The sequence below is a fragment of the Crassostrea angulata genome, chromosome 7 (genome assembly GCF_025612915.1).
Source record: "Crassostrea angulata isolate pt1a10 chromosome 7, ASM2561291v2, whole genome shotgun sequence".
In the NCBI taxonomy this organism is placed as follows: Eukaryota; Metazoa; Mollusca; class Bivalvia; order Ostreida; family Ostreidae; genus Magallana; species Magallana angulata.
The window spans coordinates 6,828,162-6,849,419 of NC_069117.1; the positions used below are offsets into that span (position 1 = coordinate 6,828,162).

The window sequence follows — 21,258 nt, forward strand, 5'->3', positions numbered from 1 at the left end:
CTGTTCAAGATATTTTTATTTATTTACATCAACATTTCAATAATACATCAATACTGAATACTGCTCACTTAAAGCTGTGTAGTAAAACCACTACGAAAGCACCATCAATAAATAAGTCACGTGATAATCGACCCATCGAAAGCGAGGCAAACGTAAAATTCCTGGGATTATTTTTTGGGCTGACTCCATGGATTTCAAAGGCAAATAATGAAAAAGCATTAAATGGTCTCCTGTCTATTTATAAATTGTAATGGATGACCCTAGAAGATCTCGTCTTCATCCTCTCCCTCAGTACTCGTTTGTTGTTTGCTGGGGACAGTAAGCCCCGCCCTCCGTCCCTGGAAATAACGTGAGGGGTGGTCCAACGGCGTGCTCTGTAAATGATATAGCAAAGGTGTTACAACAACTAGCTGTGTACAATTCAGAATTGCCAGATGTTGGACACACGTCACGTTATTAAAGTTCTTACCGCCACCAACCGGATACCGGCACGGCTCCGGGACGGCTTATCCCGCCGGGAAAAGTGTCGGATATTTTCCCCGACAGACAGTTCTTCGTCTTTCACCGTCTCCGCCTGAACAGAAAAAAACAAAACATGATCTTATACAAAGAATCAAGTGTATGGACTTTCACAGGTCTTTAAGGGTCCCTTCATCACTACACACTGACGTATTGTGACGTATACTCACGGTTACCCAGGGGTGCCCCAGTATGTCCACCGCCGACAGTCTATCCGCGGGATCCACCACTAACATATCGCTTATCAGCTCCTATCGTAAAAAAAAATGATAATCAAGATTAAAGAACATTTTTAAACGCTCATTCTGTACTTTACACTATCTCTAGTGACCATGAATAAGAAGTAGGCAGGATGATTTAAATTTTGATAGATTTATTTTTACCCGTCGCGTCAACAATAAGCAGACAAACTGAAAAAGCGCCCCCTACCATTGCCGACTCGGACACATCATCCCAATAAGGACTGGTGAACTCGTATCTTCCTTCAGCGATCTGATCAAACAGCTCCTCTTGGTCATTGCTGGGGCTACAAAGAACACAGCATCACCTGTTTATTACATGACCGTGATCAACAAGCTATGGGATTATAGTTTCATTAATCCTATAAATATACTATTCCAGTGAACTACATATTTTGATTTTAACTGGTACCTTGCAAAGGGCGGGAATCCACACAAAAGGATGTAGAGAATGACTCCTGCTGCCCAAATGTCGACCTTGAAGTCGTACCTGTTTGAAATAAAACATTATCAAAGACACGTCGAAATCATAATTATATACATGTAACTCTTGGTCATCATATATATCTTGATTAAACAGGATGATGTGAAATACGGCTCCAAGTAAATTGGCAAAAATCCACTGAAGGTCTTTTCTTAAAAGTTTAAAACAGGAAAAAGTCATTGGTTTACCCGACTTCAGAGAGAATTTCCGGCGCCACATAGGTTGGGGTACCACATACTGTAAACAGCTGATCCTCGCAGTACGTGGCCAGACCAAAGTCCCCGAGCTTCAGCGACTTGGATCCATCAGAGTGGTCAATGACCTGTGATGACAAAACACCAGGTAAAATAAAGACAGGCAGTATACCTCAGTCACGTGTACATCTGTAGCTGTACAAGGATTATTGTCTGAAGCCACGTTCTGAGTAGATAGCTCTAGACTGAAAAGGCTTTTTCTGGCTCATCATGGGAAACCCACGGTCGTTCTCATTTCTCTTACCTATGAGAAGAGAAGCGAGACCAACGGTGCATGGGTTTCCGATGATGGTTCATGCTGGACTTGCTTTGTGACGATGTTTCAAACTTACCAGCAGGTTCTCTGGCTTGACGTCCCGGTGGACGATGCGTAAGTTATGGAGGTACTTGAGGGCGTGCACCAGGTTGTTGATCATACTGCTGGCGTCCCTCTCTGTGTACTTAGTGGACAGGGCGATGTCATCAAACAGGTCCCCTCCCTGAAACACACACACGTGTCAAGCCAGGACTAATAATATGTATAAAAAATTCTTCCGTAGAAGTTATTACTGAATTAGATAATTGAAAAAAAAAAAGCCGGCAATGAACTTGTTATTTTAAATCACGCTTTACACTGTAGTATGAAGAAAAACGGTCGCATTACAATTACAATGTAATATTTATTGGAAAAACATTGAATAAGATAAAACATATCTTTTTAAAAAATCATTTCTCCATTGTCACTTGATTTATGTTCCCATCATAGTTTCCTCCAATAAAAAGTACGCCAAACGAACCCTTCTTTTTATCTTGAGGTACAAACTCTTCTACTCTTACCTTGACATACTCCATGACTAGATACAAACTGTCCTTGGTGTCAAACTCTTCCACCAGTAAGATGATGTTCGGATGGTTTACTCGTCTTAGTATTGCCACTTCGTTCTCTATGATGTGTTCCTGGAATTATGTGGTTAAAAGTATGAGTGTCACAGAGAATACTAGTATCTCGTTTCAAACACTGGTTAGAAATCACGTGACACTACTAATTGTTTTACTCAAATAAAACACTGGGATGGAATCACGTGACACTAATAAATTTTCTACTAAAAATATCATCTTTGCGAAGATGATAAATATTATCCTTTGGTAAGTATTGATAGATGCAAACAGAACACCAACTAATTAAATGATAAATTGAAATGCAATTAAAATTGTGCCATTTGACTGACAATCAATAATTCTCATATTGTATATCAATGCTGACTCCATTCGTACCTTTCCTTTACATCTTCTCTTGTTAATGTTCTTTAAAGCGTACATTTTCCGCGTAGCTCTGTAAAAAGAAATGGTAATTAAAAAATAATGAATATGAAAACTATAACTCCGAGATATTTCCCCTGCTGCGAGTTGTATTAACATTAATGATGTCTCTACTCCACATTTGTATCACCTCTACTCACCTGTCCATGCATTCTTTGACCACGGCGAAGTTCCCCTCCCCAATCACCCTCCCCACGTCGTATTTGGCCCGTAATGCAGCTGGCCCGTTCTCTGATTCATCTGTGTTTAAATGATTTAAAGAGCTCATTCATACAAGAAAATGTAGTTAATTTCCATTAAATAAAATACGAATTAAACTTTTTTCTTTGAACGTAATAGTTTTACATTTCACTTATTTATAGGTAAAGTATTACTTTCAATGAATTGTTTATGAAGACATTACATAATGGCTTCTGATAAATTGAAAATACAAAAAATATGAATTACAATTTTTCTTTTAATATTTTTGCTAGTCATGATTACTCAAGTTACACATTATTTTAATTTTTATGCTATTAACATAAGCTTTAATAGCCACCTTTAGAAAATTATGCTTTGGGAGAATGAATTGATTTTTTCTTTTATAGATGCTGACTCTCTCATCGACTTTCGATTAAATGTCATGATTCACATTAGTCTCTTCATATTCAAGTATGAGTAATAAAACGATAATATTAACATACACTGAAGACATTAAATAGAAATATGATTCCTATTTAAACTTACCCGGCGATTCTCCATTACCGTTTCGATATTTTGGCTGAAAGAAAAAAAACATAATTAATTCTCAATGCGCAGAATAGTGCCTGAGTAACTTTAGATCTACACAAATAATTCTTCTTGCATTTTTTCGATAATCTTTTTAAAATCCATAATCAGAGAAAAAGTGCTTTTGCTAATAAATGAAATTCAAGTATAATACTAACTGTTCATTGGTTAATTAAAGAATCCAGAGTTTTATGCTCGAGATTTGCTAGTAGCTTCATTTCAAATTACATGTACTTCATCAATATGCACTCAGGGGTACGAATCGTAAAGCGAATCTGACTAAAATTCTCAGCCTTTTACTACGATGATAAAACATCGCATATGACTTACTGCGGAGACAGCGCGGAGCTTTCTTCCGGTTCTGGGGGATGACAATGGAGACTTTGATCCTGTGGGTGAACGCTTGGAAAGGACATCTGATTATAATAGAAATGCAATATATGTTATAAACTTCCGGTCAAAAAACTTTTCCTCACCCACCCACCAAATACAACTTTAAACCTTTCTGTGTAATTAAAACGTATTTGAAGTACCTTCTTTGAAAAAAAAACCCTGAGAGTCTTACACAGAATCATGTAATACATGTATGCATGTACTGTATTTTTAAGAGGAGGTCAGTTCTTGTTAATCAAGCAAGCTATATTTCCTGTGGATGTGAGGCCTTTACATGGTTTGAATGTCCCGTTGGTTTGTTTGAGTATTCAATTACCTTTGGTACACAAACCATGAGCTGTAGAGGGGGATTTCTGTGGGAGCGAGCAAGAGATATCGAACCTGTCAGTAACATGGTAAACAGTTTAAAAATGTAAAATATGGAACCCGGTCGAACATAGTTAGCAGCTAATTGACAGCCGTTTGAGAACCTGTGAAGTTGTCAAAGTCGTCTATAACACCATTCTGATTTCATTAGAGCCTCGTGATGGATGAGGTTCTCCGATGTCACACAGATAAAACTAGAGTGAGAAGTACGATTTCGTTGAAGACCAAATTAAGTGTCCTTTCATTGCGTCTTAAAAGTACATTAAAAAAAACTATTTCCAAGCTGACTTTAAATTCTTGTTCGTACTGTTTTTGAAATGAAATTGAATTCAGAAATATTATACTCGACCTTGCAACTTAATTGTACTACATTAAAAGAACATTTAGCAGAACATGTATTTTTGTTCGATATACATATATTGAAGTGATAACATGCATTAGTTTTATATAAAAAGAAATGTATTTCGATATTCAATCTATTAGCGCATGCAGACTATGTAAACTGAGTAAATATTCATTTTTAGTTCATACAGAGCGACGCTTTACATTTGTTTGAGACAAGTCTGGTGCCATGACCAGAATACTCATGAATTTATATGCATGGATACATTTTCTCCAGCATCTATTGAGGTGCAGTAGGGATGGCGGTCTAAGTTTCGGAACTTATATATTATTGTATATTATTGCAATAAAAAATGCTTTAACCAAATCAAATATCTACTATAGTACTAATATTTCAATTATTACATCTCATTTGTATTGTATTTTTATATAACAGTATCGGAGGCATGTATATTATTATACAACTACAAAAATGATTCTTATAATTTTTTAAAGTATGTATCACTTAAACTTTATTACAGTGATAATCTGAATTAGCAGTATCTTATAATTTGACCTAGCAGTATCCATAGCAATCATCATTACCTTCGTTGAGACTACGGTTGGAGAGAGACAACTTGCTCGCCGGACGTGACGTCTTTGGTGACCTCAGAGTCACCCTCTCCGTGAATTGCACGGGTCTATATGGAGACACCAGTTTAACTTCTACAAAACAGACAGAAAAATCAATCAGTGGTGCATACCTGGTAGAGTCCGGGAGATTAAGGGTTAATTCTTAGGGAAGGTAACGCAAAAGATCGATAATTACCATATTACGTAACTAATCATACATTCAAATATGAATCACGGAATTGGAGACCGAGGGCAATAAACCAACAGAGACCCTTGTAGTCTTGGAATGGTTAGATCGATACATAACAGAAATCTCTCTCTCTTCCCGTTTTATATGAAGCAGTTAAATTCACAGAGTATTAAACCATGGCAATACATATTAAGCCAAATTCAAACAGGAAGCCAAATAAAGGCCTGTTAAAGACTGATTTATCATGGTTTGGAAGCCGCTAAATCTTAGCAACGACTTCAAATAAGACTTGCACAGAGAAAGTCAAATACAGAGAGAGATGGGGGAGGGAGGTAATTTAAAGAGTAACTATATATATTAACATGTCGCACATTTGGGAAGAGATTGTATGATAAATGTTAATAAAAGAGGTTCAAATAACAAAAAAATAATCCTTTTCGGAAACGACTCTGTCAAAACTAGAGGAAATGTCGGAGAAATGTGGCGTAGGAAGCTTTACATCATTGATAGGTTCACGGCAGTACCGGGGGAATCCGGGGCACCATAAAATAATCACGGGTGGTGGAGGTCTACTCAGCAGCAAGTCCCTGTCTGGGCTCGTTATGGAGAAACGATTTGTCTGTTCAGAGTGACTAAACTTATTGATTTTCTGTCATGCAGCTCCTAAAACAGTTTCCCCTGACCAATAATTTCCCTATATTGTCCCTGAAAGAGTCTGCATGAAATGACTCAGCGCTGATACAGAGAGGTTACCGAGGATTCAGCAAACACTCTGCTCTACCTCCAGATTAAGACGGACTTTGTCACACGTATTTAACCTTCATTTACATTGGTCACCGCAATCTGCCTCCGTCTGTCGCTCAATTCTTGAGGCGCTGTTACATGTATATAGCTACGGTATGCCAAAATCTAAAGCGCTGCTAGCTACTGTATGCCAAAATCTAAAGCGCTGCTAGTTACGGTATGCCAAAATCTAAAGCGCTGCTAGTTACGGTATGCCAAAATCCAAAGCGCTGCTACTGTATGCCGATTTCTGCTACACTATGAAACAGAGAGTGATATATCATCACTGCCCCATATACATAGGAGTTCGCTGACATACATTACAAGGTGGTAAATTATTCGTCCATTAGATCTGGACCGTAGACAAGCAGTGATAATATCAATACCACTACAAGGCATCACATTTGATCTTATTATAACATTAACTTCATCATTAACATTGACATAAATGTTGATAGAATAAGGATATGATTTGACTAGATTAGCAACCTTGCATTTCACCACTTTTGTTTTATCCGAGTTTATTGAAGGGTATTACTATTGTTGTTGGATCAGGGTTGATACACATGTATAACACAGTAGATGTTTTAGGTTTAGACTTTATTTGACAGTGGCACATTATTGTACTGTGTATTATACTGTGGTAATTACCATACTTTTAGAGGAGCAGAGTTTAGTTGACAGTGGTACGTTACTATACTGTGGTAATTACCATACTTTTATTGGACCAGAGTTTAGTTGACAGTGGTACGTTACTATACTGTCGTAATTACCATACTTTTATTGGACCAGAGTTTAGTTGACAGTGGCACATTACTATACTGTGATAATTACCATACTTTTATTGGACCAGCGTTTAGTTGACATTGGTACGTTAATATACTATTGTTCGATTGTATATGATATATAGTGGTATACCGCCACTGCTGTCTGATCAGATCGGTGTCTTACCATTGTCATCGAGATCAAAGTCGTCCTGACAGAGTTTCTCCTGACCGTACGCTATATACACGGTCTCCTCCCCAAAGAAATCCCTCAACGTGGACACCTGAAATGGCGGTAAAACTGGTAAAACAAACAGGATCTACTTTATGTCAGAAAGTTTATTTAACAGAATTGGATAACATTCTCTCGCTCTCTCTCTCTCTCTCAGTAAAATTAGTCGAGTGACAGATTAGATCGATTGGAACAGAATGATGTTCTCAATGCGACAGAATGGACTTAGCCTTTCTGAATATTTGATGTCCTGCCCCTGAGGGATCTAAAAAAGTGGGGCTGCTTGAGTTGGAAGCATGAGCCAGATGTGCGTTTGTTCCTCTCTGTGAGGACTGGTCGGATTCCAATTCGTCCCCGTTTGACAGTCTGACAGTGATAGGACACCGCACGGAGCATAACGCGATTGTTCAAATAACGACGTTGATCGTTTTAAAACCTTATGTATACTTATGTTAAAGGTTCACAGAAAAACATATTATAGCCCTAATAAAGCCGTACCCCGTGTGTTTGACATGCGAATTTTAAATACAGATCGGCCTGGGATCCAATAATCCTATCAGTGCACTGTACAAGCCACGGTCCGCCAGGAACAACAGAAAAGTTATTAATTTTGACGAGCGATTATCGGAATTATAATTAGACACACCTACCGTGTGGCATGTATTCACCAATCAATGACAATCCTACAGCTTATCTTGGAAACATGCAGCGATCTTAATAAAGTCGTCAATCGAAGCCTCTTTGATCGACCATTGTATTTTAATTGCAATTTCAGAACTTGACAATCGATTGCACGTTACCTACGAACAGGTACCCCAGACACGCCAAACGCAATATACGGCATAACATGTAAATGAAACATTGGGTAAATGTAATTGTAGCTGAGAGAATATGCCTACCAAAAGTTGGACATAGTGTCCTCGGATGAGACTTAATGACAGATGTTGAAACTAATAAATAGCATGTTATTATACAGTATATAAAGGTTTCCATTCAATATTTCACCAAATACATCAAAATAAATGTGACGCCCTTGTGACATCATTTACCTGTCTTCCGTCTAGGGTAAAGATTTTGCGGACCGCCCCAGAGTCCAATTTAATGGCCTCTGTGATGTCGGCGAGGACCTGGTCAAAAGACTGGGCCGTTTTCTTATTTAACAGCACCCTGACGGCTTTCCGGGGCTTGGGTCCGTTCCGGATCACCGTCACTAACTTGGGCTTTACGTAGTCCTTGAAGTCGCTCTCCGGGCCCTGGAGATGTCCCAGTAACGGCCCGCTCCCCCGGGCCTTGTTGTTCACGTTCCAGTGTGGACCCTGCATGCACGTGTAATCCAGGTGTTTGAACACATCCGTGGACGCGCACACGTAACTCTCGCCCTCCTCTAGTTCGTCCAGGGTCCGGATCTTGTGACCGTTTTCCGCCGTGAAGATGTACCGTACTCCGTTCGGCAGGATGTTCTTATCACACACCGGACTCGAAGTCAATTCCGCCATCAGTGACTCAAAGGTCCGGAAGCGCTCAGCGGAAACAGCGTACACGATTCCCTTAAAGAACCGGTCCCCGTTCCTGTAGAAGCGAACTTTCATGGCGCGCTTGTCGTCCGAGTGTTTCATGAGGCTGTGACGGAACAGGTTCCCGTGAGCGCTGTGGCTAGGGCTGCTCCGACCGTTGCTACGTTTCGAGTACTTTACCCCTCCAAACCGCTCGTCTGAGGCAAAGTGCTCGTCATATAGTCCATTCTCCATGATCACCGAACCCACGGTCAGAACTTAAAGAAAAGAAAGTATGCCATTTCACTTTCACCAAACATTACATTACCAAATAAAAGTTCGAAAATCAAACTCGAACTGCCGTAAAGTCCCTATACAGAGAAATTAAAGTCCCATATTGCAATTTAATGCTGAATAAATGGTTCAGATGATTGGATTTTTCGTGTTATTTCAACTGTTCACTGTATGTTTTTTACCCTTTAAGTATACAACAAACATACCTAGACATCTTTCCTTTTTCGTGTATTCACATAAGCCTCTTAAAGTCCCCTACACAAATGTTCCACGATATACCGTGTAGATACAAATATTATTTAGACACGGTCACTCACAGAGTGTAATAATAACAAGTTATGTTTGACCACGGTGCCAATATTACTTTAACTCCAAGAGCCTGTTGACACAGACAAAAAGCAGCTAATTTTCTGCGTAGAATGGCCGCGATAGATTTGTTCCTCGCTAAATGAAACAATAGGTATCTGCTAGGCTGCACGAGCTTGGTCTTTGTCTGGGGGTCGGGAAGGTCTCTTCGCAGGGGTCACCCTATAGAAGACACACTTACACGTCTGGGGTCACTTAAAACTCATCAATCGCGGGCTCGAATGGCCCCATTTTATCACAAAATATTGCGAGATACAACTGAATACAAAAGTCAAATGAAGCTTGTCTAATAAATGGCTCATATCGTTAAAATCTCGAGGATCTGTACATTGTGTTCTGAATTCAGCTTGAAGACTTTGTTCCAATATAAAGAGATCGTATACATCGGGTATACAGTATTTTTTCAGAATTTTGATATCCAATTGATCAACTGCGTGAACTTTAAATCGAGCGTACATAAACGGCTGATCGTTTGTTTGTCAATGTAAATTAATTCTTAAAATACACTCTCGACCATTTATCTTAAGAATAAGACCAATGTAACAAAATTAATAATAAACTAGGAAATCCTACCCTTATCTCTCATCGTGTCTCAATACTCCAAAACTACCAACAATAATCCCAACCAGGGCTGAAAATTTTGGAAAATGTCACTTTGATCTGACTTAATGCCTTAACCATTTAGGATCGTCAACGCTCTTTAACAACAAACAAAATGGTATTAATCCCTTGATCCGATTACCAAGTGCATGTTAATAAGAAGTCAGTGGCTTTTTATCGTTAAAATTAAAATAATGCTCTGAATGCTTTAAATTGATCACAGCCCTTACCTCTAACAGTGGCCGTCCTGTCTAACAGAGAGGCAGCTTTCCTTTGTTCAGACCGCGACACAACAGTCCAATACCAGACAACATGTTCTTTGCATACATTATCTGCTGCTGAGGAGGAGGAGGGAGAGATGGCGGGAGAAATCTCGTGCTAGTTACGGAGGAATCCCAGTGACACTCCGGGCCCAGCGATCAATATTTAAACTTAGCGCTGTTCCATAACGTACTTCGTTTTTCTCACAAATGATAAACGTTTTAATTTCTCAGGTTTTAAAACGAGCAGTTCTAATGTAACCTTTCTTAATAAAGAAGTATTGAGTGGTATAACTCATATATACGCTACATTCAACATCTTGTATTAAACAACTTGTAAAGTGGAAACAACTTGCACGAGTCGTTTTACACATAATCCGCTGCTAATAACGAAGAAGAGGAGTTTGGACGCACGAATTACCATGTTTGTCAATACAATATTCACTGAGTATCATAATCATAGTATTCTTAAAATACATTTTGTAACATCCGCACGACCAATGGTTGAAATACTTAAAATATGTGTATATGGTATAGATGCATTAAATAATTACAATGTGGCTAAAAAAAATAAATCGATTCATCGTTATTACATTGTATGGTGTACATTAACAGTGAATACAGAAGTCGGATTTATTTTTTTGGCAGTGGTCACACAGATACATGTAATCGAAAGCAAACCAAGCAAGTCAAGAGTTACAGAGTTGTCCTTCTTTGTCAATGTAACGCATTAAAACCACACAAGACGTTTCATATACAAAGGATTTATTATTCTGCAAGCTTGTAATGATACCCGCATCAAGCATCAGGCTTCCAAGATCCGTGTTACAATACACACTGTCCTGTCTGCAATGAAAGAAACAAGCCCCATCATAGGATATAACACTAGTTACATGTATGTGTACTGAATATAATGTGTAGAAAGTAATAAACACACACACACACACACACTGGTAGCTAAAGGACATACACAGATACGTGATAATTCATAACAGTGTACATTCAGTGTCCAATACACGTTCGATGTCTTATTCACAAGACTGGCCAATACACAACATAACAAACTCACAGCCAGTCCAATACACATTCAATGTCTACACATGACTGGATAATTACACACCTTACACACAAAGCCAGTTCATCTGACACACATGGATGGTCACAATACAGTCTTACACACATTCATACAATGTATGATGTATATGATTGGTTTAAACAATTCACACCATGAACACATTTTCAAATAAACTTCACCAAACATTAGTTCAGTATTCATCATCATCAAAGACACAAGCAAGAACTGGCTTCAACAGCATCGGATTTCATACAAAACATAAGATATACTTCAATGATCAGAAATAACAAAGTATGAACACATAATATTTTCTAACAAGGTTTTATCATTATCACACATATGTATCGAGGGCTTTGCACAGATACCTTCATGTGCAACTCTAAAAAACAAACTTCATCATATCATGTTAACTAGTATATGCTCTCTATACAGCCCAACACTGGATTTCTACAGCAATTAATCTCATAGCTCTATACTGGAAGTTTCTAACTAAGCAGGAATGACAAATTAATAAGTAACATATTAAAAAAATCATAAGAATAAGAAGTGGAAATTTGTAATATTCTCAATCTGAAATTGTTCTTACATGATAGAACTATTATAAAATTAGTGATGAATTCAATACTATTCAAATTGCCTTAAGAGGAATTTCTATAATCACTTCATAGGAACATTTTGTTATACACATATCTACTACTTCTGTCGCTATCAGGAGTCATCAGAGAGGCTTTTAACTTCAGAGATGACCAGCATGGGCCTCTCTTCCTCCTCAAAGCTGTCTTCACACTGGCTAGAGTTCTGCAGCGCCTCATTCTGTAGGCTGGCTATGGCTATTTTTCCGCTGTTGTTCATGGGGACCTCTACCACTGGGTTGGACGAGTTCAGTCTGTAGACCGACTTTTTCCCTGAATCATCGTAATCGTCTGCAATAATCACTCGATCATCATCAGTTTCAGAAATACTGACTTCATTTCCTGGTGTTTTTGAATTACTGTCCACAAAAGATTGTCCGCCTGTGTATTCTGACTTCCTAAACAAACTCGGAAGGTCACCGATTTCAAAAGAAAGGTCGTCATTGATATTAACATCATGAATCTGTTTGCGGCGTTTTTTTTCCTCGCGCCTCAAAATGTCTTCACAAATTTCATTCTCTTCTTCTGCATAGTCTATATAGATGTCGGGTCGTGCAGGAATGTTCTCTCTGGCGCGGGCCATCTCCTGGTGCTTTGCCATGGTTCTGACCTGTTCGGAGGAAACCATCTGTATTGGCACTGGTCCATTGGTGACCGTTGAAGTAGCAGACGAAGATGGACGGGAAAGAATGCCAGACCTCTTGTACAATACTTGCTGGTTCCCTTTGGACGCACTCCCTGGAGAACCAGCTGAGGCCCTCCTTTCCATGGCTCGCTGTCTACGGATGGCGGGCATGTTTTGGAATATTTTCTTGCAGACCTTGGCTATTTTGTCTAGATGTGCTTGTAGCACCATCCAAGGCATTCCCCGCTCTTTGATAATGTGTTCTAAAATAAGGTTAAATGTAATCTTAAACAAATATTATTAAGCATTCTTTATGTATCTCTTCATATTGAGTGTTAATTGATAAAATTGAGTTTGTACATGCTCAACAGGAGCATTGTAAGCGCCCCCTACCTTTGAGATTCTGCAGTCGGTCCTTGAGCAGGGTATTGCGGGCCTGAGACGACTGGTTCTCACTCATCATTAGTCGACTCATCTCCTCCATCTGGGATATTTTCTCTTTGGCCTGCAACAAAACCTATTTTCAATTAGAGACTTGTCTGCAATTTCTTACAATGTTCACATAAAGTTGCCCTTTTATATATGACTTTGATGTTATGAATTTTTAATTCTCTATGAGTACATCATGTCACATGAAGATTTTAAGTTTTACACCATACAGATTGTTCACTTTTTACACTTAACAAGTGTACATGCTGGCTGTGTATCAGTTGTTACTTGTTTAATTGTAAGGTTGGAGTGAGTACAATCAAAAGAGGAGTTGTACCACATACATGTACATTGGGTGGTCAATTAATTCAACTTATCTTTGCATTGATTTGTGTATCTAGTATTTTGTTGAGATTTTTTAAACTTACCTATTCAACGTGTTATATTTTTTTGGTAGAACACATGTATATTTTCTTTATATGATATGTGGCTGAAGAATTAAATTTCTCTCTGTTAAGCAGCCATGCTTTGTATTCTGTGTAGTTGAATATCTGAACTTTTGAGCAACTGTCCTTTGTATTCTGACTGTCCGAACTAACCTTGTTGAGTAGCTGTACTTTGGGTTCGGTGTGGTTGAGGATCTCGCAGTACTTTGTATTATCTCTGTCCTCCCCATACATGGATTCAGCTAAAGTTTTAAATGCCTGTCTCATATCCTCACGGCGCTGCTTCTCCCTGTGCACATCCAAACATATTCAATCAGGAGAAGTGGACAATACAAAGGTATTGTTGTTCAGCATATTATTATATTAAAATGTACCAGCTTGATAGCTGCCTATCTCAGGGTAACATATTAAAACTATTCCAAATAACTTGCTGCTGCAAAAGTTTGTAACTAACCTTGCCTTCTTCTGTTGAACTTTCCTTGTTTTGTCATCATTCAGCACACCCTGTAACATATGCATTTCAAATGAGTCATTTTTACTTGATTTCTCATTTCCAAATAAAGTATTGCTGAGAAACAGATTCTTACTAAATTTTTTTTTTTTTTTTTTATACAAAATACGTCTCTACAACAGACACACCTCTTTGAAGTGGATCTCGTCCCTGAAGCTATTGGAGATGGCCTGTAGGTTGGTCTTGCGCTTGGCGTGTGGCTTTTTGCTGATACAGTGGACGTTACAGCTCGGGTTGAAGAACTCCCAGGCGGTGTCAGACTGCTTCCTCAGCAACTTGTTCATGCTGGTCTCTATCTCTGTCTCTATATCCACCTCCTCCTAAATCAACACACAGAAGTAGGAGTTATCTCTTTTTTACAATTTATTTCAATCAATACTACTTTTTAAAAATATAATCTCTAGCTCAATAACTACATGTATCTAAAATATTGTAGCAAGTAGAGTTTATTTTTTAAGGCTTCTCCATTAGTTAAGTGTAATAAAAATGTGTACTTACATCTGAGGAGTTGACAATTTCCACACAGTCCTCATTGGGAATAATGACAGCCATGTCATCTGTGTCCTCAACAGTCATACACAGCTCCTCCTCATTCTCCTCAGCATTCTCTTCAGTCTTCATCTTTTGACTGTCCTCGTCCTCTGTTCTCGGTTTCTTACCACTATCTGTCTCAGCCTCTTGAGAGAGCCTTCGCTTGAGCGTTTCCTTTGTACTGGAAGCTAAAGAATCGGTTTCATTTGATACAATATTCATTTTGGATTCTTCACTAGGTTTACTATAAGGCTTTTTCACAGGAGAGTCCAGAATATGTATGACTTCAGGATGGTCCTTCTCAGAATACACTTCCTCTGTTTTACTACCGGTGGCCTGGTCCTCTGTACACTTTTCAACAGTTGATTCTATTTTTCCTCCCTCGGCCTCTTTTTGCTCTGCATCGATCCCACCCACCACAGTCGCATCAGACTCATCGCTTTTATCACAGCTGGAGTCTAGTTCCGCTGCATTTTGGGAATGCCTGTTGTCAGGGCTGCCACAGTCACTGTCAAAGTCTGCATCCTGAGTCTTCTCAATATTTTCTATGCTGCCTTTCAAATTTTCCTTAACCTTGGAATTGTTTGACTCTGAACTGACTTCCTGTTTTATCTCCCCTTCATTCCTTACATTGTCGGCCTTGATATCCCTGTATTTTGTGTACCTTTCCTTCACTGCGTCCGACATGAGGATTTTAGCCAGAACACTATTACTATCCTTCACATTACTGGACACATCAGCCAACTTTTTGTCCTCATTGTCACTTGTTTTCACCTTTTTCCTTTCTTCCATTGGCTCATCGTCCAGTTTTCTTTTCACGGAAACAGAAGACTGATCAATATTCTCCCCAGCATTATTTTCATCTTCCACTTTCTTGCTTTCTTCTGCTTTGATGCTATTGTCACTGGGATTTTTTCTGTTTTCATTTTTCTTGAGTTTGTTCAACAGTTTAATGTTATTTTCATCACTAGACACAAGAAGAATTTGATCTCCGTGTTGAGGCAGCATAGGTCCCTGAACTTTCTCTGACATGGCCGGGGCAGTGCTCTGAGTGACTGTAGTTGATGTGTTGGAAATGTGAGCAACACTGGTTGTAGTGGTGGAGACATCTGACAGTGTGTACACATTGGTGGGATTCTTCATCACCCCTGTGGTATCTGCCTGCTGTCCCCCTGCATTCCCTACTGGCAAGCTCTTTATGACTGTTGTCATTGGTAAGGTTTTTCCACCCACTGCTCCGGTAAATGGGACAAGATGAATGACCGGCTTTCCATCTTTGTCAACAACAGACGACTGGACTATTTTCATCTGGGGGAGGACCTTTGGAATACTTGAGGGGGAAGTGAAGGGACCCAGTAAGGTCACAGGGGAGGATTTGGGACCTAAAACACAAACTTTCTCCTGCACCTGAGCAATACTAAGGCTGGCAGGAGGACGGAGATCATGGACCTGCATAGCATTGTTATTTCCTGGGACCTTTACCTCCGAGGTGCATGTAGAAGTAGGAAGAACAGGTGTCGATGATGGTGTAGTTAAAGGTTTAGCTGCTGTTATTGAGGAAGCAGAGGAGGAGACTGCTTTGTTCTGTAGGACAGACTGGAGGGATGCTAGAGTCGTCTTATTGACGCCCGTTTGTGGTGCCTGGTTAAGAGGGTGTCTGATCAGGGACACAGCCCTCTGCTCTACACTCACGGCGGTGACTGGCCTACCTGTGGTGACTGATGTGGTGACAGTCACCACCGAGGTAGCAATAACATTGATCGGATTTGATATAAGATGAGTTGGAACAGGGGCCGATGAGGATGAAGGTAATATTGCATCTGTTGTAGAAGTAGTTTCAGTTTCCTTAGCTGTAGATTTCACTTCCTGAGCGGTACAGAGAATACTTAGAGATGGTCTCTCTGAATTTATCACAAGATTTTGCTGAGGAGCAGAAGCACTGGCTGAGGTTGAAGCTTGGAGCAGAGAAGTCCCTGCCTTCCCTGAACTGCTGGAAACACTGGAATGAATCCTTGTTGATATCAAGGAAGTGGTAGAAATGGACTCGGCAACTGTAGATGACACAATAATGGTGGGTGAGGCAGTGGGACCAGCCGACAGGACCTTGCTCAGGGTCCCTGTATTAGGGGCCAGAGTTCTAACACTACTACTCTGCAAGGGCACTGATGTTGTCAGGGTCTGGATCGATGTAAGGAGCTGGGAAGGTTTCATGTGACTCATCTGCTGTGCAGAAAAAGGATGGAGGTGAGATCTGTCTGAGGAAGAGTTCACATCTTTCTGGATGGAGTGTTTGTTGATCTGAAGGCGACTGAACCCAGAAATTCCCGTCACATTCATGCCAGATTTGTTCACTGATTCACTACTTGTTGTGACATTCACATTCTGGGATAATGAAGTTACTGTGCGAGATATAGTCTTGGTTTTAGGTGTACAAGCCAGAGGAAGAGCCTTGAAAAGTTTCGGAAAATTTAAATCCCTGAGAGAAATCCTGACTCGGATAGAGAATATGGCTGATGGCATGTTGCTCCTGACTTCTGGAGGAATGGTGGCAGGTTTGCTGGATTTTGGGAGGAACTCAATCTCAAACTCCCCTATGTGTATCAGGCAGGGAGGAGGGTAGCCATCAGCTAGTGTATGCCCATCCCCGTGCACCTGGCTAATCTGTCGGGAGATTCGGGACAGGATCTTCTGTTTGTGGGGCTCCCAGTTACAGTTGGAGAGGATCTCCAGGAGTTTGACGGCCTGTCCTTCGTTTTCTGTTGGGGGTTTGTTGCTCTTTAGACACACCCACTGAGTTTGCCACACAGCCTCAGCCTGGAAACACAATTAACTATTTCAACATCCATGTCATAAGATTTGAAAATGCTTTTTATACATAGCGGTACCGGTACATCAAATTTAAATCTGTTCACATGTCAATGACAAAGAATTTATGCCTTTTTTAATAATGTTATCAAGTGAACAGAAATTTCTTGAGATACATATACATGTGTATTTATAAAAAAGGTAAGACACTGAACACACCAGGTGCTTCCCAGTCAATCTCTGTTGTAGAGCTGATAATCCACTGCTGACGGACTGACCACCGCCGCTTTGTGGTAGACACTGTGATGACACCGCACGGCTCTGAATGTGGTCCTTACCACAGGTACACTTTTTAGGGTGAGAGCTATTCAAATAAACATATCTTCTTGAAATAACTTCAAACAATGAAATCAATAATGGTTATAGTATTTTTATTTTTGTTCTTGTTCCTAAACAAATTTACTTGACAAGCAAATTTGTAAAAAAAAGAAAAATCATTGAATACACTGGATTTTGTACTGCTGACTGATAACCATTAATACCTTCTACCTAAGGCATCTTTCTGCTAAAGGACTATATATGACATGGGCCTGAAATGGCTCTATATTTCCCATTTATAAAAAGATAAGAAAAATGTCAATTTTTGACCGATTTTGATTGAATTATAGAAATAGCGTCACTTCTGACGTCATACTGCCAGTGAGTGCAAAGAAATCAAATAAATAGGTGAAAAATATAATTTACATCAACTCTTTAAAATATAACATACATTTTATTGTACCAGAAACACTTTTAAAAATGGCGAATTATGGGGGCCAAATTTAACTCATATCATATATAGTTCTTTAGGGCCTAGTTAGTGACTAATTTGCAATCACAAGAAATATTGATTTAAAAAATTACAAATCAAGTGGTTTTAAGAAATTTTACATAACTGGGTTTTTTTTTTCAATTCAAATTTGGATATTTATGATTTTCATTCTGTAAATCACCCTAATAAATGATTGTTCAGAGATAAGCTCATCCAATGAATGCTCTTTGAGCCCTGAAACATTTCTCTTCCTGTAAATGACATACCCTCTGTAGTAGTGTGCATCCACACGTGCACAGGAGTAAACTTCCTGAACATCCTCCCCTTCCGAGTCCGAATCAAACAGCGCCATCTCTGTGTCATCAGACTTCTTCTGAGGCTATAAATAATCATAAATGTTTGAATCAGAATGGACGGCAATTCAAATATTCATTAATTACAAAACCTTATTATATGCAAATTTGAACTTTTACCTACAATTTACATCTATCTTATCTTAGTTATAATAATGATTGTAGTCTGATTAAATAAATGTTCATCATGACTGATATGAACACAGTTTAGCATGCATTTGTGTTTAACATTTGAGAGTTGTTGCCTTTAAATAATCTCACACAACAATAAACTGAGAGTTATCGCTATCAATGTCATGTTTTAATTCCTTATCATTAAATCTTTGTTATTTAATCTTAAAACAATATATTGCTAAATTCACAACATTAATGATGGACAATATTCCTGATCTGTCTTTTATAATTTGATTTTAATGAGTATGTGACTTCATGGGTGAGGGCTATTCACTAATACTATGAAAATTGAGCCACTACAAATTCTACTGATTAAACAGTAATTACTGTAAACGTATAACATTTGTCTGTGTATTCTACTTAGCGTTTTTGGCGGAATACGGCGTCCGCTAAATCAAGTACATCGCCAAATGTAAAATATATAAGTAGATAAATAGATTCATTCAGAAATGCGCTAAATCAAATCTACGCTAACTTGTTGAAAAATCATATTCTGCCAAATATTGTACACGCCAAATATAATACGTTTACAGTACCTTAATGTTCTCTGTGAAGCGTCGTAAGAGCTCCGACTGTGTGGCCTGTACAGTCTTGGGTTGGGGGACACTGATAAGGGCCCCTCCTGTCTTGGGCTGTATTGGAACTGTGTTATGAACCAGAGTAACCGGAGGTTTCCTCTGGAGAGATGAACCCAAGGTGGTTACTGATGTAACAGGGATAGAGGAAGCTGTAAAAAAAATTATAGAACAATGGTATCCAAGCATAATAAAAGAGAATGTAAGAGTTATGTTGAAAGGTTTAATGAAATATGATCAAGTGAATTTTTTTTAGCCCAAACCAATCCTTTTATATATTAATGCTTGATGTTCAATTGGTGGTACTTTATCTGTATAAACCATTTGCAAATTAGTTTTACCTTGTGACAGTGGCCTGGGATCAGGGTGAGGGTTAGTGCTGCCATCACCAAACTCCTACAAACAAACAGCAGTCCACAGCTCATCACAAAATCAACAACACAATATTTAGTGCCCTTCCTCCGATGTCAACTTTAGATATATCAGTAAATAAATCTACTGTACCTGCTTGCGACGATTCCTTGTTTTCTGAGTCTCATATTTTTCACTGGCCTCGTACACCAGCATGGCTTTCCGACTTACAGCATCCAAATTTTTGGCTAGTCTGTATGTTGATTTTCTCCTGGGAATTACTCTGAAACATCAAAGATGTGATCATTTCAAGGCTTAACGGTTTTGAGGCTTTACTTGCTAAAATCAGAAATTGGATATTCATACTTTTTTCTGAATTAATTCGGAGAGATGCACCTTTGCTTTAACTCTGCAATACAACAGCAAACTTACTCATTCTTTTTCCCGCCCTTCTTGGCAGAGATCTCTTCCGGTGGGTTGGACTGGTTATCCTCAGAGTTTCCTCCGCTGGACAGCCTCTCCCCCTGGGATGATGATCGACTGTTACGCCCACTGGGAACTTGCTCACATGTACACTCTATCATACATTCCGGTTTCCCACAGTGCTGTTTCCCGACTTTTTCATGGCTGTCATCACAGATACACCCAAGGCGGCAGTACTCCTTCGTACATTTTTTCTCTGCGTTTTTCTTGTCGAGAGATTCAGACGACTCCCCTGAGAATCTACAGAGGTGACAGATACAACCATAGCGACAACCTGCAAAAGGTCAAAGGTCATTTTATTAGACATCTAGAAGTACATAGAGGTCACAATAGCAAGGGGAGTTCATGCACTAATCACCAGCAGGTCACACACAAAATGCTGTACAATGAATGCTAGCATAATAACTGGTTCTCAATGGAATACCTTTTACAAAGATCAAGTTACTGCTGAAATTAGGGACCACAATACCATAACTGGATTACACCTTGGAAACCAGTAGCCAGGGATGAAGACCAAACAACAAACATCAAATTACACATTTAGTTTTTTACGTGAAAAAAAAAAAATGAACTTTTTCTATTCAAAAGAAGTAAGATTAATTACATAAATAAATGGAAGCATTGAGAGAAGTCAATAGATATTCCAGATTATGGATTCTAACTACTGAACTAGTGGTGTAAAACTAAAGTTTTAAGTGAAATCTCTGATTGAAATGTAAGCAACAGACGTACCCCCTTTGAACAACATCACACAGTCATCTGCAATCAAAATGGCAAATCATGCAACAATCATCAAACCAGTCAAGTCAGGGAGATGCCACAATGACATGTTACAGCACTGTGGATCACTTGTACAATCTGATGTTTACTACTTCTAATCTTTCAGCGTAAAATGTAACAAAAATATACAACTATTGTACAAGTGATCTACAGTGCATGAATTTAAGACACTGTTAGTATGTATGGAGTTGATCATCTTTGTAAGTTTTTAATAATCAATACCAAAACAACTGAAGAATAGGATATCACAACTTTGGTCCCCCCCCTTGTTATTAAAATTATTCATAGCAGCATTGATAAATATTCTGGAAAACTACCTTACTGCATATATGCTAACAATGGTGCATTTTAGTGTTTTGATAGTAGCACACTAAAATTTTAATTACTAGAATTGCATCATTGTGTAAGTACAGAATGTG

The 21,258-nt window shown here is 38.9% G+C and overlaps 2 protein-coding genes across 8 annotated transcripts in view; both read right to left on the reverse strand.

Moving 5' to 3' along the window:
* Positions 1-3: 3 nt before the first annotated feature.
* LOC128156853 (serine/threonine-protein kinase DCLK1-like) lies at positions 4-10,428 on the reverse strand. 3 transcript variants are annotated; one of them, XM_052819169.1, is made up of 16 exons: positions 10,229-10,428; positions 8,295-9,016; positions 7,201-7,297; positions 5,250-5,369; positions 3,894-3,979; positions 3,522-3,555; positions 2,936-3,035; positions 2,751-2,808; positions 2,313-2,432; positions 1,829-1,975; positions 1,431-1,564; positions 1,171-1,248; positions 949-1,045; positions 690-770; positions 470-574; positions 4-374 (listed from the first exon to the last, which is right to left on the reverse strand). In XM_052819169.1, the coding sequence occupies exons 2-16, from the start codon at positions 8,991-8,993 to the stop codon at positions 261-263; spliced, it is 2,070 nt and encodes a 689-aa protein (XP_052675129.1). In that variant the 5' UTR covers positions 8,994-9,016; positions 10,229-10,428; the 3' UTR covers positions 4-260. The 3 variants fall into 3 exon arrangements, with proteins under 3 accessions (XP_052675129.1, XP_052675127.1, XP_052675128.1); XM_052819167.1 differs by lacking the exon at positions 10,229-10,428 and adding an exon at positions 9,972-10,120; XM_052819168.1 differs by lacking the exon at positions 10,229-10,428 and adding an exon at positions 9,239-9,626.
* Positions 10,429-11,002: 574 nt separating this feature from the next.
* The window catches only part of LOC128156852 (uncharacterized), a 35,181-nt gene continuing 24,925 nt past the window's right edge, over positions 11,003-21,258 (reverse strand). For 3 of the 5 annotated variants that reach the window (XM_052819162.1, XM_052819161.1, XM_052819163.1), the window contains exons 4-16: positions 20,792-20,818; positions 20,009-20,333; positions 19,730-19,859; positions 19,567-19,621; positions 19,187-19,377; positions 18,390-18,502; positions 17,532-17,676; positions 14,475-17,321; positions 14,105-14,296; positions 13,920-13,969; positions 13,619-13,754; positions 12,984-13,107; positions 11,003-12,853 (exon numbers count right to left, since the gene is read on the reverse strand). In XM_052819162.1, coding sequence (XP_052675122.1) covers positions 12,042-12,853; positions 12,984-13,107; positions 13,619-13,754; positions 13,920-13,969; positions 14,105-14,296; positions 14,475-17,321; positions 17,532-17,676; positions 18,390-18,502; positions 19,187-19,377; positions 19,567-19,621; positions 19,730-19,859; positions 20,009-20,333; positions 20,792-20,818 — 5,147 coding nt within the window. In that variant the 3' untranslated portion in view covers positions 11,003-12,041. The remainder of the gene's footprint in view (positions 12,854-12,983; positions 13,108-13,618; positions 13,755-13,919; positions 13,970-14,104; positions 14,297-14,474; positions 17,322-17,531; positions 17,677-18,389; positions 18,503-19,186; positions 19,378-19,566; positions 19,622-19,729; positions 19,860-20,008; positions 20,334-20,791; positions 20,819-21,258) is intronic. The other 2 variants (XM_052819165.1, XM_052819166.1) reach the window with 2 other exon arrangements.